The sequence below is a fragment of the Acomys minous genome (assembly GCF_964271855.1).
Source record: "Acomys minous genome assembly, chromosome: 16".
NCBI classification, from domain to species: domain Eukaryota; kingdom Metazoa; phylum Chordata; class Mammalia; order Rodentia; family Muridae; genus Acomys; species Acomys minous.
In genome coordinates, this window is record NC_140498.1 from 54,147,168 (window position 1) to 54,163,098 (window position 15,931).

General features: G+C 46.0%; 1 protein-coding gene across 8 annotated transcripts in view; it reads left to right on the plus strand.

The window, feature by feature from the left end:
* STARD13 (StAR related lipid transfer domain containing 13) overlaps positions 1-15,931 on the plus strand; it is a 233,436-nt gene that overhangs the window by 202,819 nt on the left and 14,686 nt on the right. For 6 of the 8 annotated variants that reach the window (XM_084764057.1, XM_084764056.1, XM_084764063.1 and 3 more), the window contains 3 exons: positions 7,578-8,929; positions 10,332-10,505; positions 11,780-11,996. In XM_084764057.1, the coding sequence (XP_084620183.1) occupies positions 7,578-8,929; positions 10,332-10,505; positions 11,780-11,996 (1,743 nt within the window). The remainder of the gene's footprint in view (positions 1-7,577; positions 8,930-10,331; positions 10,506-11,779; positions 11,997-15,931) is intronic. The other 2 variants (XM_084764059.1, XM_084764058.1) reach the window with 1 other exon arrangement.

Consider the following 15,931-nt stretch of genomic DNA (forward strand, 5'->3'; position numbering starts at 1 on the left):
CGCTCTTAGGCAGGTTGATTTGGTGGTGGGAGTACAGGAATGGGGGGGGGACAGTGTCACTCCAGGCCACGGCATCTTCACCACCCTTCCCCAGTCACGAGGAATTTAACAGTTGCTATGATTGCTGCTTCTCAAGGGACATCAATTTTGATATGAAGCCATAAATCTGGAGGTACACCTCAGCAGCTGAGTCCCCGGGTGGGTACACTATTTGGGGCCCTAAGAGTCAATTTGCAGTTCAGAAAAGGAAAAGAGGAAAGAGGGAGAGGTGAAGAAAGGAACAGAGGATTTGGCATCTGTGACATATCTGAAATCTGTGACAGCCCCAAATCCTTTTCTGGTTGTTTCTTTGTTTTAAGGTCTTAGAGACAGGCTTTCGGGTGACCAGCCTTTGCACTTGCTGCGTAGTCAAGGCTGGCCTTGAACTCTGATCCCATCTCTGCTTCCCAAGTGCTGAGACGACAGCTGCAAACTGACACTTATAAAATCCAAATTGTTTGAATGCCACCCTGATGGTCAAAAGTTTTGGATCTCCGACAAGTACAGATTTCATAGTTTCTGATTAAGCAGTAAAGCCCAGGAGTATATTCCAAAGTATATTCTCCAGCATGCCAAACACTCCGGGGTGCTGAGCACAGCGGTGAAGGGAAACCCTGTTTACTCCCTGCTGATGACTGCCACCCAGGGACGGAGCTCATTGTGCTATCTCGTTCTTGTAGAGCTTCTCTGTGTTCCGTACGAGGAAATTAAAGCTGTCATGTGCTCAGCGCCTCTGTGTGAGTCACTGGGAAGGCTTTTGACTTCAGCAGCTGGCTCCAACACCAAGGCTCCACCTCCCTGAGCCGCTCTGCATCCAATCTCACTGAATGGGTCCTCTCAAGGAACTTCAATATGAAATCTCTGAGGACTTTTTTTTTTTTAATGTAGCACCTCTTCGAGTACAGAGTCAAATCTGGATTTTTGGTTGGTTGGTTGATTCGTTGGTTGGTTGGCTGGTTTTGCTTTTGTTTCTTTGTTTGTCTTGTTTATTGTTTTTGTTTTGGGTTTTGTTCGTTCGTTTGTTTTGTTTTTTGAGACAGAGTTTCTCGGTGTAGCCTTGGCTGTCCTGGACTCGCTTTGTAGACCAGGCTGGCCTTGAACTCACGGAGACCCACCTGCCTCTGCCTCTCGAGTGCTGGGATTAAAGGCGTGCGCCACCACGCCCAGCTGAATCTGGGCTTATTTTAAAGCAAAGAGATCATCCTTTATTCTGGCTCCCACAGAGCAATAAGTATACCTAATGCATTTAACACACTGGGGTAACCAGCCCCACTCCCAGCCCCCCTTTTCTACTCTGAAGTAACACCCCTCAAAGAGTTTAAATCAGTTTGGCTTGACTTCACATTAAAAGCAATTTGGGGGTTGGAGCTGGAAACCAAGGATTACAGCTGAGGAGGTAGGAGAGTGAAAAACAACATCCAAAGAGAGATTCAAACATGGATGAATTATCCAGGCCATGGACAAATTTAAAATGTGGGAACAGACCTCCCAACAGCTGTCTGGCTAAAGAGACCCCTTGAGAAGTGCACTTACTATTTGAAGCATGCGGGTCAGATGTTGTTTTGATTGTAACACATGGTTCTTATTAAACCGGAACTGTTCCTGTGAGTCTAAAACAAGGCTCCGTAGGTGGCTGCTCTGTGCAGATCTCCCACAAAAGAGAAGATCAAAAACTAATGGCACATGCTGTTTCCCGCAGTGTGAAGTGATGGGATTTTTGCCCTGTCACCTGCTTTTCAGAACCGTCAGGCAAGATATCCTGGAACAACCTTCTCAAGGCTCTCTGCCCAGCCTGCACAGATTAGTCCCCCCTGGTAGACTGACATACTTGGATACGTATCAACTGCCGTGGCATGCACCCTTTCACTCCCCACTTAGCTGTGGAGGCCTCACACATGCGTGCACATGAATAGAATACTGCTTTTCACATTGTAAATTGGAGATTCGTAGGTTGGGTTTTCATATAAAAAAACATTCCAACGTGTGGTCTCCCCTCTATAGTCACTCCTACTCCTGACAAGGGTCTGTGGCTTGTTCCACAGAGGAGTGTGTGTGCTCAGTGCTCCCACCACTGAGATCTGGCCCTGACATAAGCGGTAGGCTGCTCCTTGATTTTATTACCAATCAACAACACTCATTTCAATAAATACCAAGACTAGGCCAAATGACGAGACAGACAGACTACAATTTTTCTCTAGAAAGGCACAGAATCAGGGTTCTTTCTCACCATAACAGCTCCTCCGCTCTGTCCTCTAACACACAGGCTGGCCAGCTGCTGCTCCTGTTTTTATAAAGTTTTATTAGAACATAGTCATCCTCAGCAATGTGGGGTAGATGCTCCAACAGAGACCTTATGGCCTAAACTACCTATAGCTGACCTTGCACAGATAATGGGTCTAGAACAAAGTTTCCATAAATGCCTGCGGTGAATTGCCTGTCTGTTTTATTTTCTCTGCCAGTCAACACTGATTTTTTAAAAATAAATTTTAATACAAATAAGCTGCCAAACATGAATTTTAATAAATAAATAGAAAGTTCAAGAATAAATGTTTTTTGTATTAGATATGATCAGTACAAAATTGCCTTCTAATTTAAAAAGGGAAAATGAGTATAGAAAATATAGAATAAGAAATAGGTGAAAATGACAAAACTGTACATATTTTACTGAACGTGTGCATAATAAATGTACGTTATTGTACTGATCACTTCTTGTTCTTCATCTATATTGACTAAAAAGAAAGTGTCTATTTCAATAGTAGGCCTCTAACTCTCCAATCAATAAATACCTATGTGACCACTGCCACCAACACTGAGTACATAAGGTATTTAATACAATTAAGCTTTGCACATGCAGTCTAATGAAGCTAGCTGGCCACACGACTCAAAAGGACTAACACGGAGCTAAAGGATGTCTTGTGTTGTTCTAATACCAGCCATTGTAAAGAAACTGGCTTTATGCTGAGCAGTGCAGAACAAAGTTTTAGCATTGTTTCAAAACTTAGGCTATACCTTCAAATACTTACTATTCAAAATGAAGTCACGTAGTGCTGTGATTTCAGAGTTTATCCTACAGTTATGAAGCTACAGATCTCTGCCTGAAACAAACAATGGGTCTCACATGATACTCTGGAGGTTATGGTAGGGAATTCTGGATCTGATGTCCTCTTCTGGCCTCCGCTGGCACCTGACACAGATGCAGTGCACATATATATATACGGACAAAATGACCTTACACATGAAATAAAAATAAATAAACCAGTTTTAAAAGATAGACTAATTATATATATTTTACACCATGCAACTTCAGCTTCTCCACAGACATCCTTCAGCCCCATCAAGAGCTTGTACATCAGGCGGTGGTGGCGCACGCCTTTAATCCTAGCACTTCGGAGGCAGAGGCTGGTGGATCGCTGTGAGTTCAAGGCCAGCCTGGACTACAAAGTGAGTCTAGGACAGCTAAGGCTACACAGAGAAACCCAGTCTTGAAAAACCAAAAAAAAAAGGGGGGGGCTTGTACATCTTGTGTTTTGTTTTTCAAGACAAAGTTTCTCTGTGTAGCCTTGACTGTCTGGACTTGCTTTGTAGACCAAACTGGCCTCGAACTCACAGCGATCCGTCTGCCTCCATCTCCGGAGAGCTGGGATTAAAGGCATGTGCCACTCCCCAGCCCCCACCCCCAGTGCTTGTACATATTTTTTTTGTTTATTTGTTTGTTTTCGAGACAGGGTTTCTCTGTGATTACCTTGGCTGTCCCAGACTCGCTTTCTAGACCAGGATGGCCTCAAACTCACAGCAACCCACCTGCCTTTGCCTCCCGAGTGCTGGGATTAAAGGTGTGCGCCACCACGCCCGGCACTTGTATATCTTAATGCTTGCTCCTTACTCCTTCCCCAAAATGCTGTAGAATAAAAGAGTTTAGGTTTGTTGTTTTGTTTTTTTCAGATTTTTGAATACTTATGCCTACAGAAAGGCATGTTAGGGATGGGCCCAAGTCTTACATGAAACTCACTCCTTTTCCACATATGCTGTTATTCAGAATTTACAGCTGATTTTATGCAATATTTTTGGTAATTTTGTGCACGATATATATTAGCATAAATATATATGTTTTATATATGTCGTATCTATAATATGTGGGGCTGAGGACAAAGTCCAAGTGTAAAATTAATTGATATTTCATTAACATCTTATCATGTAACCTTTAGGTAATTATGTACATTTTTAGTGTGCTTGCTTTTCTTTTTGTTTGTTTGTTTTAACTACAACCCATTACACAAGACCAGGTGTGGAGATGTTTATCTAATACGTCATGTCTGTGCTCAAAAAGTTTGGAATTTGGAACATTTTAGAATGTAATTATTTGGATTAGGGATGCCCAGGCTAGACAAACAAGAGCAAATGAGAGTGGTTTTTACAACAAGACGTTTTGTGTGTTGGTGTGGTATGGTTGCATCTTCTCTGCTGTGATGGAAAATCCAGTTGTCATCCTTAGCAGTTTGGGGTGGTTTGTGGTTGTTTTCTGCACAGGGTGCTAAAGAGGAATGGGTGCAGTTTTCATTTTTGCATGGCTTAACTTTTTTTTTTTCTTTAATTGCTTTGGTTTTGTTTGTTTGCTTTGGTTCAAAGAAGTTAGTTACTGCAGAATGCCCTTTTACTGTTCCTCTTTCTCACAGAGTCTGCCATGTTGTCAGATGCCTTGGTTGGGCTGTGACTGTCTTCCTGTTGGCTAAGGCTGGTGCAATAAGATCTTGGAGCCCCACAGAAGGGACTAGCTCTCTGGCTCCAGTCCTCAGAATCTGCCTGGCATCCTTTCTTAACCTAAATGAAGGAGATTTTATCGAACTAGTATGTGATTTTCTAGTGTTAGAAACAGGAGAGAGGAGGTGGTTGAAACCGACATTAACTATTAGGGTTTCTTTTTTTTTTTTTTTTTTTTTTAAAGGTGATGGCTCCTTCATTTGCCTGCCCTAAAACTTTCTCACTTTCTTATAAGCGCCCAAAAATGTTCTGTTGCAAGTGCAAGAGGTTCAGTCTTAGCCTTAGGTATCAATAGCTCTAAGAAGCTGTTTGTTTGTTTGTTTGTTTGTTTGTTTGACAAAGATTTTCTCTGTGTAACAGTCCTGGCTGCCCTGGAACTCACTCTATAGACTAGGCTGGCCTTGAACGCACAGAGACCCGCCTGCCTCTACCTCCCAAGTGCTGGGATTAAAGGTGTGCACCAGCACTGCCTAGCTTGGAATGTTTTATTGTTATTGTGATTGTTTTGTTTTATAATAAAAATCCTGAGAGAAATTAGTTAAGTATCAGAAGTTTATTTTGAGTTATCTTAGCTCCACATGCAGTTTTAATATTTCAAGTTATGTCACCAAAACTTTACACAAATTTGTTGTTGTTGTTGTTGTTTTAAATAAAAGCTAAATCAGCCGGCACTGTGGCACATGCCTTTAATCCCAGCACTCAGAGAGACAAAGACAGCGAGTGTCTGTGAGTTCGAGGCCAGCCTGGTCTACAAAGCGAGTTCAGGATGGCCAAGGCTACACAGAGAAACTTTGTCTCAGGAAAAAAAAAAAAAAATCAAAGCTAAATCTTTTCACTGAGGTGGCACCACCATTGCAGTTCTTGAAAGTTTCTTCCATCTTGTGCTTGAATGTTCACATTGAGGCTAACACAAACAGATAGACCCTGGCTTTGGACGGGTTAAGCCTTCTGTCACAAGAGTCCAGTGAGTATAGACTGTGAATCTGTGTGTTTTGACGCTCCCACACACGCAGGCACGGGCGAGCACGCGCACACACGCACACACACGTGCACACAAGCCCACACACGCGCGCACACACTGGGAAGTGGAGTCAGGGCAGCTGTGGTGGGTACTAGATGTGAGTGAAAACAGAGACAAACAGTGGAACAAACATTGAGAAGAGCAAAGCCGCCCTGCTAAATGCACAACCTTGCTTAGTCCCCTGAGGAAATTCTGTGAGTCAGAGGCTGTTTTTAGCCTGACTTTATAGGTAATAGAGAGTTACATCCCAAGAGGGGAGGGGCTTGTGGTACCACTGTCATTCAGAGCCTGGGCTTATAACCAGATGCCAAAGGAAGATAAGTTCGAGAAACAACAAAATGAACAACAAGAATTAAACAGTTCTTAGGGGTGTGGTATTGGGGAAGATCTAACTATGAGCAAAATAAACAAACACAGCCCGTTCCTGACAGGTGGGAGTGCAGCCTCAGGCCAAAGAATTCTAACTTGAGACGAGGGATCATCCTGGGAGAAGCTGGTTAGATGGGGAACGTTCTGGAGATCAGGGTTCTAGCCTGATCTTTTTTTTTTTTTTTTTTTTCCCTGTAATACAGCCAGAGAGAGGTGCCAAGGGCCCAGACTAAGAAAATCAGAGCAAAGGCACAAACCTGGGGAGTGATTTGAAAAAACGGTTCCACAGTGGGTCTTAGTAATGATTATGGTAAAGAGCGGGGTGGGGGCTGATGTTTCAGTGCATAGTTTCTGGGCACAAGAAATAGACAAAACCAAACAGGGACACTGTAGCCCCAGGGAATGCAGACTTCTGTGTGTCACAGGCTGCAAATTCCAGGAAAACAAAAAACAAAAAACAGATAGGTCAGTGTGTGACATGTGAATGCAAGACTTGCAACACAGTGACTGGAAGGTGTGTACAGCTAAAGGTGCTCTCACTCAGGTTCCTTGGCCATAAGGAGCCTGGTCGCCACAGCGGCTGGGCTGGACTCTCTTCAAGTGTAATCTCTAGATTGCTGTGGACCTCACTACTTTAGGAACTCAGCCCGGGATTTCGCTGGGAATGCAGTGATAATGACAAGAATTGGGGTTTTCAGAGACTAAGGTAAGAAGTGTTAGCTTTGAGGTGCCATGAGGCCACGGGTCAGTGAAGGAGAGATGTAAATAGTGGTCCTTGAACTCAGTGGAGTGTTGTCTGCAGAGGAAGAAATGTCCTGTGTTGGTGGGAACAAATTGCTTTGGAAAGGACATTCTCTGTCTCTGCTGTCTTATCAGTTGGTGCTTGCCGCCCTTTATGACCAGCCAGGGGAAACTCCTTAGAAACAAAGAAAGGATGGGGGGGGTGGGGGGACTGTGTCTGTGTCTGTGTGTGTGTGTGTGTGTGTGTGTGTGTGTGTGTGTGTGTATTTAATTAAATATATATATATATATATATATATATATATATATATATAAAACACCTTAGAAACAAAGGATTGAAAAAGTATATATTTAATTTATATATATACATACATATATATATACATACATACATAATATATGAAAGGATGAAAATTTGGTAAATTAGAAGAAGCCCTCTGGCCACCAGGGAAAAACAAGATGTTCAGGGGAGTGAAGGGGTTAGAGACTCACACCTCCTGGTTAGAGACTCACACCTCCTGGTTAGAGACTCACACCTCCTGGTTAGAAACTCACACCTCCTGGTTTGACTGAGAAGACAGAGGGAACAAGATGGGCACAGCATGCAGCCATGCTCTGTGGACGTGAACGATTCCCTAATGTTTTGCAGGGTGACGACTCAGATGAGGAAGATCTGTGCATCAGCAACAAATGGACTTTCCAGAGGACCAGCCGCAGGTGGTCCCGTGTGGATGACCTGCACACACTGTTCCCTGGGGCAGACAGAAACGGGTCCCCAGGAGGCCCTAGGATGAGAAACACGACCAGCAGTGAGAGTGTGCTCACAGATCTGAGTGAGCCAGAAGTCAGCTCCATTCACAGCGAAAGCAGCGGGGGCAGCGACAGCCGCAGCCAGTCTGGGCATCCTTGTACAGACGGCGCACTTGTGCTGGAGGGCACCCTGGTCAGCGGTGGCCTCACGCAGTCTCCCCAAGACCGTGTTAGCTACTCTTTTCACACCAAGAATGAGAAACCCGCCAGGGCCAGGGCCAAGTCACTTTTAAAGCGCATGGATACTCTGAGAGCAAAGGGAGCACACGGGAGGCATAAGGGGCCTGCGCGAACAGGCGGCCTGCTCATCAGTAGGCCTGTGCTGCAGCAGGAGCCAGAGTCCTTTAAGGCCATGCAGTGCATCCAGATACCCAATGGAGATCTGCAGACGTCACCTCCGGCTGCCGCCAGAAAAGGTCACCCATGCTCCAGTAAGTCAAGTGGCGACAGCAGCCCCTTGGCGAACAGCAGCCGCGTGAGCACTCCATCTATGAAGGAACGCAAATGCCACCATGAGGCCAACAAGCGTGGGGGCATGTATCTGGAGGACTTGGACGTGCTGGCAGGGACAGCACTGTCAGATACAGGGGACCAAAACCACACGCATGGGTTTCACTCCCAAGAGAGCTTGGTGGTCCTTGTTCCCAAGGACCACAAGCCAGGGACATTCCCCAAGGCACTGTCTATAGAAAGTCTCTCACCCACAGACAGCAGTGCGGTAAACTGGAGGACCGGGGGTGTCTCCCTGGATAGACAAGAGGGCCCGGGCATGAGGGAGCCCAGGCTCATGTCATCCTGCCACAGAGGCAGCCGAGTCAGTATCTATGACAACGTTCCCGGCTCGCATCTGTACGCCAGCACAGGAGATCTGTTGGACTTGGAGAAAGGTGGCCTCCTCCCGCAGCTGGATGACATTCTGCAGCATGTCAGTGGCATTCAAGAGGTGGTGGACGACTGGTCCAAAACCATCCTGCCTGAACTGCAGGGTCAGGATGCGCTAGCGGGCGACCCTGGCTTATCCCTGTCTCCCAATCAGATCACCTTAGATTTTGAAGGCAACTCGGTCTCGGAAGGTCGGACAACACCCAGTGACATGGAAAGGGACAAGGCTTCTCTGAATGAGTCAGAGGCCACTGGGGTCAGAGAAAGAAGAGATTCTGGTGTGGGGGCCTCTCTGACCAGGCCAAACAGGTGGGTCACATGCTGCTATGAAGTTGCAGTTCTTCTGTTTCGGAGTAGTTGTTGACTGTACTTCTTACGACTTTGTATGTGTTTGCATGTATGTCTGCATATGTGTATGTTCACCATGTGTCTGTGGTACCCTCAAAGGCTAGAAAAGGGCACCAGCCATGTGGGTGCTGGGAACCAAACCCAGGTTCTCTGCAAAAGCAGTCAGGGCACCTTTCCAGGGCTGCTGAGGCACCTTTCCAGCCCATCTTTCATTATCCCTTTTAACCAAGGTGGACAGACTGCTTATACCATCACCTGGGGGCCGTTCTGAGTAACGCACATGGCTAGGCTTTCTTTCAACAGAGTTGTTTTTGTACACAGAAAGACTGGATCTGTGTCAGCAGTGCATATCCGTTTCTTTGTGTACCCTTTATTTCAAACTTTGTTTTGTACAAGACAAATCTAAGCAAGCACTGTAGTTGGGGGATCAGAGGCAACGATGGCCCAGTCCCTGTGCATAGCTTTTTTGTGTGTGACCTTTGAGATCTAAGGCTTGTTTATGCTTTGTGTTTGGCCTTCACTGTAAGTTACTGCTCATAGACTGCACAAAGCCGCTGGACAGAAGCACCCTAGAAGATGCACTAAGGGATGTGACTCCTGTAGTCGGGAGCATTGTGTGGGTCATCGCTGAGGTCCTTGAGGCTGTGATGTACCGTAGGACTCATTGGTATGTCATCTGTGCCTGTCACCTTCAGATGCCACCTCAGCATAAAGGACTGTGAGGAGGCAGGCATAGAAAGTAGGAAATACTGCACAACCTTAATGTGTTAAGACTCCTAGGCATTCCCCCACCCTCCTCCACCCTCTCTCTCTCTCTCTCTCTCTCTCCCTCCCTCTCTCTCTCCCTCCCTCTCTTTCTCCCTTTTTATCCCTCTCCCTCTCTCCCTCCCTCCCTCCCTCTCTCTATGACCCCTGTTTTATGTCTCTATCTCTTTGCCTCATTATCTCTCCCATCTCTCTGTCTCTGTCTTCATGTGTCTCTCTTTCATTTTTATTTTGTCTCTTTCACATACATAGAGGTACACACACACACATACACACACACACACATGCACACACACACACATACACACACACACACACACCTGATTAACTGCCCTGAACACTTCGGGAGTAAATTTGAGAATAAGCAAAGTTAAAAAAAAAATACACTGCCTCTTATTTAAATCCCATAATGAAACAGTCAATATGCCCTATTCTGGGTTTCTACAACTTGCTAAGTCCGCAGCTCTGTCTTTGTTCCTTTTGCTCTGTGATTTTCTTGGCACAGAAACTCCTGGGTAGCCATTTGTACCAAAGGGCTGGCGAGAGCTTCCCAGTTCCCATCCACCAGGTGACTGGCAGCTCTGACCATCTGTTTCAGGCGACTGCGATGGAGCAGCTTCCAGCTCTCTCACCAGCCGCAGCCATCTCCCGCCACCCTGCACATCAGCAGCCAGACGGCCGCCCAGCTGAACCTGCTCCAGCGTTTCTCGCTGCTCCGCCTCACAGCCATCATGGAGAGGTACTCCATGTCCAACAAGCACGGCTGGACCTGGTATGTAGCACGGTCACAGGAATCACATGTTCAGAGCTAGGTGGACAGCCGTAAAAGGCCTCCAGTGTTTATATTTTGGTGTCTGGAGAATGGGGCACTGTGCACTACCCTCTCCTGGAATCCACAGAGCCTTCTGCTTGACTTCTGCCCTCTGGGCAGCCGGGCTAGGCCTGGTGAAGCACACAGGAAACACTGCTTTATTTGTAGCTCTTAGTTGGTTTCCAGGGAAGGGAGTCAGGTTCTGAGGGAAAAAAAAAAAAAAAAAAAGAAACTGAGGCCAGTAAAGAGTGATAAATTGTGAGCAGAAGACTTGGAAATAAACCTGCCATAAAATATCACTGGCAGTTTGTGAAGACACATCTGTCGTTTTGTCCCTTGTGGCCGACACAGAACTAATCCCTTACGGCATCGATTTGCTAATTCTTCAAGTACACTTCTGTTTCCCTTGGCAAGTAAAAATGAGATTAGGCAGTATGTCTTTGGAGTTAAGGATCTGATGAAAATCAACATTCTATGCAGACTTACTGTGGGTAAATGAATGAGTGAATTTGGAAAATATAAAACATTATATCATATGATAAATATAGATGAACCAATGTGTGTTTATAAAAATGTTTTCAAAGGTTATAAATTGTGTAGTCAAATCAATATATGCATATGTGTTCAAATTCCCTTTAAGACGTAGAGCTGGCTCTGGTTAAAGACATAGCCAAGAAAATGTGGCTCAACGCTGCCCGCCTCCACTTTCTTCAACCCCAGCCAAGCTGGTTCTTCCTCTTATAAATTTTTACATGCATTTTTTGTTTTGTTTTGTTTTGTTTTGTTTTGTTTTTTCCAGACAGGGTTTCTCTGTGTAGCTTTGGCTGTCCTGGACTCCCTCTGTAGAGCAGGCTGGCCTCGAACGCACAAAGATCCGCCTGCCTCTGGCTCCTGAGTGCTGGGATTAAAGGTGTGCACTACCACGCCCAGCTACATACATTTTTGTTTTTGTTTTTGTTCTATTGGGGACTTTTAGGTGTTTGCTACACAAGAGCTATTTCAGCCACAGTTAAATTGGAAAAACTGCTCACCACACCCGACTTGAAAACAGAGCCACAAGGGCCATTTGCTAATGTGGATCATGTTATCGAACAGAAATGATACATAGGAAAGGGCCGAGAAGGCCCAGCAGAGAGCCCCAGGGATGGTGATTGTCTGCCATAGAAAGAGTTTTAATTCTGCCTTTGCCTCTGAGTTATTCAGGAATTTGGCCTCCCTCTCGCTTGCTTCCACAGCCTGTCAGCACAGTGCGCCCCAGGAACCTTGCATGACCTGGTTTCTGTGAATTCCAGGTCCGTTCCGAAGTTCATGAAGAGGGTGAAAGTTCCTGACTACAAAGACAAGACCGTCTTCGGTGTTCCTCTCATCGTCCATGTCCAGAGAACAGGACAGCCCCTGCCTCAGAGCATCCAGCAGGCACTGAGGTTTCTACGTAGCAACTGCCTGGATCAGGTTAGAGTGATAAATCCCAAACTTGAGCTTGGGGTGAGGGGATGGTAGACTGAGTCAGGCCTATCCAGTACAAGGCACGCCTCAGCAAAAGGAGACAGCGCTGAGGTCTTTAATGCCGAGGTTCAGTATGCCAAGGCTGCACCCCGGCCCAGCTTTCCATGATGTTCACTCCTTAGCTAGTTGGGTGACAACCTGGCCGATCAAAGAGAGTTGATGTTAGTGCCTTGTATCTATGTCTAATGTACAGTCCCTTGAAACTGGGAAGTAGGCTGTGGCCTGCAGTGCATTTTAAGTTATTATCCCAGTGCAACTATTTACTCCACAGCGTTCTTTTATCTCTGTCACATTGCTTCTGGGGGGGGAAAAAAACGAATTTAGAATTTAGTTGTTTCTCCCTTTATTAATTTCTCAAAGCAGCCTAATGAGCAAAACAGATTTATTTACTTTTTTTTTTCAAAGCTCACAAGTACAATGTGAAAGCCATATCAGCTGAAACATAAACCCTAAGAGTTGATGGGAAAGTTCACAGGAAGGAAATAGTCCAGTCGTTTTGTGCCTGCTAGACAGTTTAAGGACCCTCATAATGGTGGGCTCTGACCAAGCGCAAAATGAGATCCATACCATAATATACAAAGCTCTTCCAAATTGCTCCCCATTCCTGTCTTCCATACTCCACCCCAAAATGAACGGCTTCACAGCCTTGAGCAGCTGGCCTTCCAGCATTCTGCAGCAGCTTTCGCCCAGCACGCTCAAAGTTCAGAGGAGCCCGGAGAGGCCTTCTCTGTGTTTGGTTGATTTACCTTCCTCTGTGGCTCAGTGGGCAAGAAGGGGCTAAGCTGCGTGAACTCAGAGATCTTGGCTCCTGACATGTGTAGAGATGTCGAAACAGAGGCCGTCCTTAAAATCACAATGACCCTTTGACGAATTGAATGCTATTTGCAAGCATCTTTGGCTGAACTGGCTAGTGACCTCCTTTGACTGTTATTCCCTAGAGACTATGATTTCACAATTTTGCATGTTTTCATGTCATAGTACCGGGCAGGTGGCTGCCGTTGTGGATATTTGGGTAGGTGGCTGTTTTTGTTTTCAATGTAAAATGGCTGGCATTTATTGTAACATCTTAGTAGAGCAAACCAATGAATCTGGCTACGGACGTGTCCTTGTTTTCAGTCCTGGTTCTGCTCTAAATACACATACAATCAGAGTTAACGACGTCCCATTGGTGTCTTACTGAGAAAAACCTGGGACCTCTTGTCCAATGGCAAAAGTATTACAGCCATGCCCTCTGATAGAGTGGCTCCCGTTCTGTTGGGCTGGTTGGTTGGCACATATCCAAGATTCCGGCTCGTGGAAAGTAGGTAGCCTTGGATGCAAACATACTTTTTCAGACCTCGCAATTTTTCTGAAGGTTTAGACCAGACCCACTCCTGTCATAGTTACCTGAGAGTTCTTTACTCTGTCCTTTCCTGAGATCTAAAGGACAGTGTATACCAAAGGCATGGCCAACACAGCCATTCAGAGGACACGAGGCATGTGCTAGGGACCGGGGAAAGGAAGTGTAGCCCATCCGCGCCTGGGCAGCCATCATAACTGTCCCAGCTTGTTTCAGACAAGTATATTACAGTCTGTTCTCAGTCTCGCTACCCCAGCTAGTGTCAACACCGTGGTCCCCACAGTGAGGCCAACATCTAAACCTAGCCTCACTTCCTGTTGTTGTAGTCACTGCACTGTTGGGAGGCCTTTTTCCCACCAGACTTGGGCATGATGTCCCCCCACCCCCACCCATCATTGATAAATCCACTGTCAAGATGCTGTTGACGATATTGGCCAGGGTGTGCCTGTTCTGTGAGAACGAGAGGAAGTCCATGGCTTCGGTACTGGAGGACCGTGTTTCTTTTGGCCCACTGGCCTGTGTTTTGTATTGTAGACTCCAAGTTCATCTAACTGGGTGTGTTTTCCTCTCTGTACTGCCTACTAGAAAGCTCAGAAGCAGAGGCATATCCTGCCTATAGGAAATGTAGGTACCTTTCCGGGCCACAAATTTCTTGCAACCTCGTTGCCAGCTTGAGTTCCCCCTTTTTCCTTTTTATTTATTATTTGTTGTAATATTCCTTTCTAGTCTTTTTCATAGATCATTATAAGCCATGCTGTTTCTTAAACCAGTTTGGATGTAAAAGAGTGAATTGTAATGCCACAGGATAGAAAACACCGCTGCCCCATGGAGTCTTAGCCATATCTACACTTGAATCACTCTTATGATTGGTCCCATCTCCCTTTCTGAAGCCAAAATTGGAGAGAGAAAATAAGTCGTAGGAAGAGAGAAGAGTGGGCATACAGACTTCTTCAAACCAACTACACTGGCTTCTCCCCCATGTCAGTCTGAGAGGGTCCCTTGGCAGAAAAACTGTGCACAGACTTCTGTAGGAGAAGGCCCCTGTTGAGCGCAGAGGTACTGATGAGCAATGTAACCTGACCGGGAAGGTAGTGCTTCTCTTGGGACAGCAAATAACCAAACAAACAAACAAACAGATAGATAAAAAGCAGCCGTGGGTTGTCCCAAGGGACATAGCTGGTGTCGTGTGTATGGCCTGCCCTTTGCATGTCATGTCTAGGGGAGCACATAGCGCAAAGAGCGGTGACAGAAGAGTAGAAACAAGGAAAACTAGAGAAGCAGGAAGAAGCCAAGGCAGCTGGGACAGGCTGCCCTGGTGCTCTAGAGCACGGAACTGAAGAGATTCACTTCTGCACAGGACTTTGCACTCTCAGCCCAGGCTTGTGGAAGAGCAGACTACCCTCAAACATCCTTCCTGTCAGCCACAGTCTATGGCTCTGGCACTGAGCACCTCAGGAGGTCACCTGCAATTGATGGGGTCCCTTCCCTAAGGCTAAACAGTCACTGGAATATCAGCACTCATCAAAAGGCTATCAAAGCCAGCAGCACGGAACCCTGAAACAATCATTGCTGACCCGTATCCTCCATACTCCCCAGCGCTGTGCAGTTTATGTATGAGGAAGTGCAGCGTATCCACTTTCACCCTCGCAGATGGAGTGAAGAGGGTTAGCCTTCAATTGCAGCCATCTGTTTTCTGACATGGTAGGCCCGCGTGACTAGCCTTGCTTTGCTGTATGAGCTCTCACATCCGTCCTAAATCACCCACGTACTGCAGCACAGGTTAATCCTGGCTCCTGATAAATACAAAGCTCCTGCTTCGAGAGGCTCAGCCAACACGGTGCAGAATCACTGCCCATCACACACACACTGCTTTATGGCTCTCTTTCTGAATAAGGCTAACCTTTCTTCATTAGCTGGTCCCATTTCTAAAGAAGAGGAAATGGAAGCCCTGATAAACATCATTAAGCCGTGCAAGGATTAGCATAAGGGACACACGCCAGGGAGGAGATTTAATACTATTTAGATGAAATTTGAATTCTAATGCAGCACTCACGCCAACCACTCCTTCTAATGGAGCCTCAAGATTTAAAAGCCTAATAATTCTGGGAAGACATTTTGAGTGGAAGCATTCTCTACTCCGGGTGCTCGGCAGCTGACTACCTGAGACACAGGAAAGATGATGTGGGACCATCTCTGTAAACTACTGTTTGAGCCCTGCCTTTTAGGTAGCTAGGGACTGAAGACAAAAGAGAAGAAAAGGGTGAAAGTAACCGGAAGTGACACTCACCACTCAGCCTTCTGTCATGCGGTGGGGTTTTCACAGCCTAGCACCAGCTGCTTCCTAAAGAGAGTGCTGGCTGGAGAGATGGCACTGACAGCTCTTCCCGAGGACCTGAGTTCAATTCCCAGCACCCACATGGCAGCTCACAACTGTCTGTAACTCCAGTTCCACAGGATCTGGCACCCTCACACAGGCGTACAGCAGGCAAAGCATCAATATACATACAAGAAAATAAATCTTTTTAAAAAAGAGAGCGAGAGT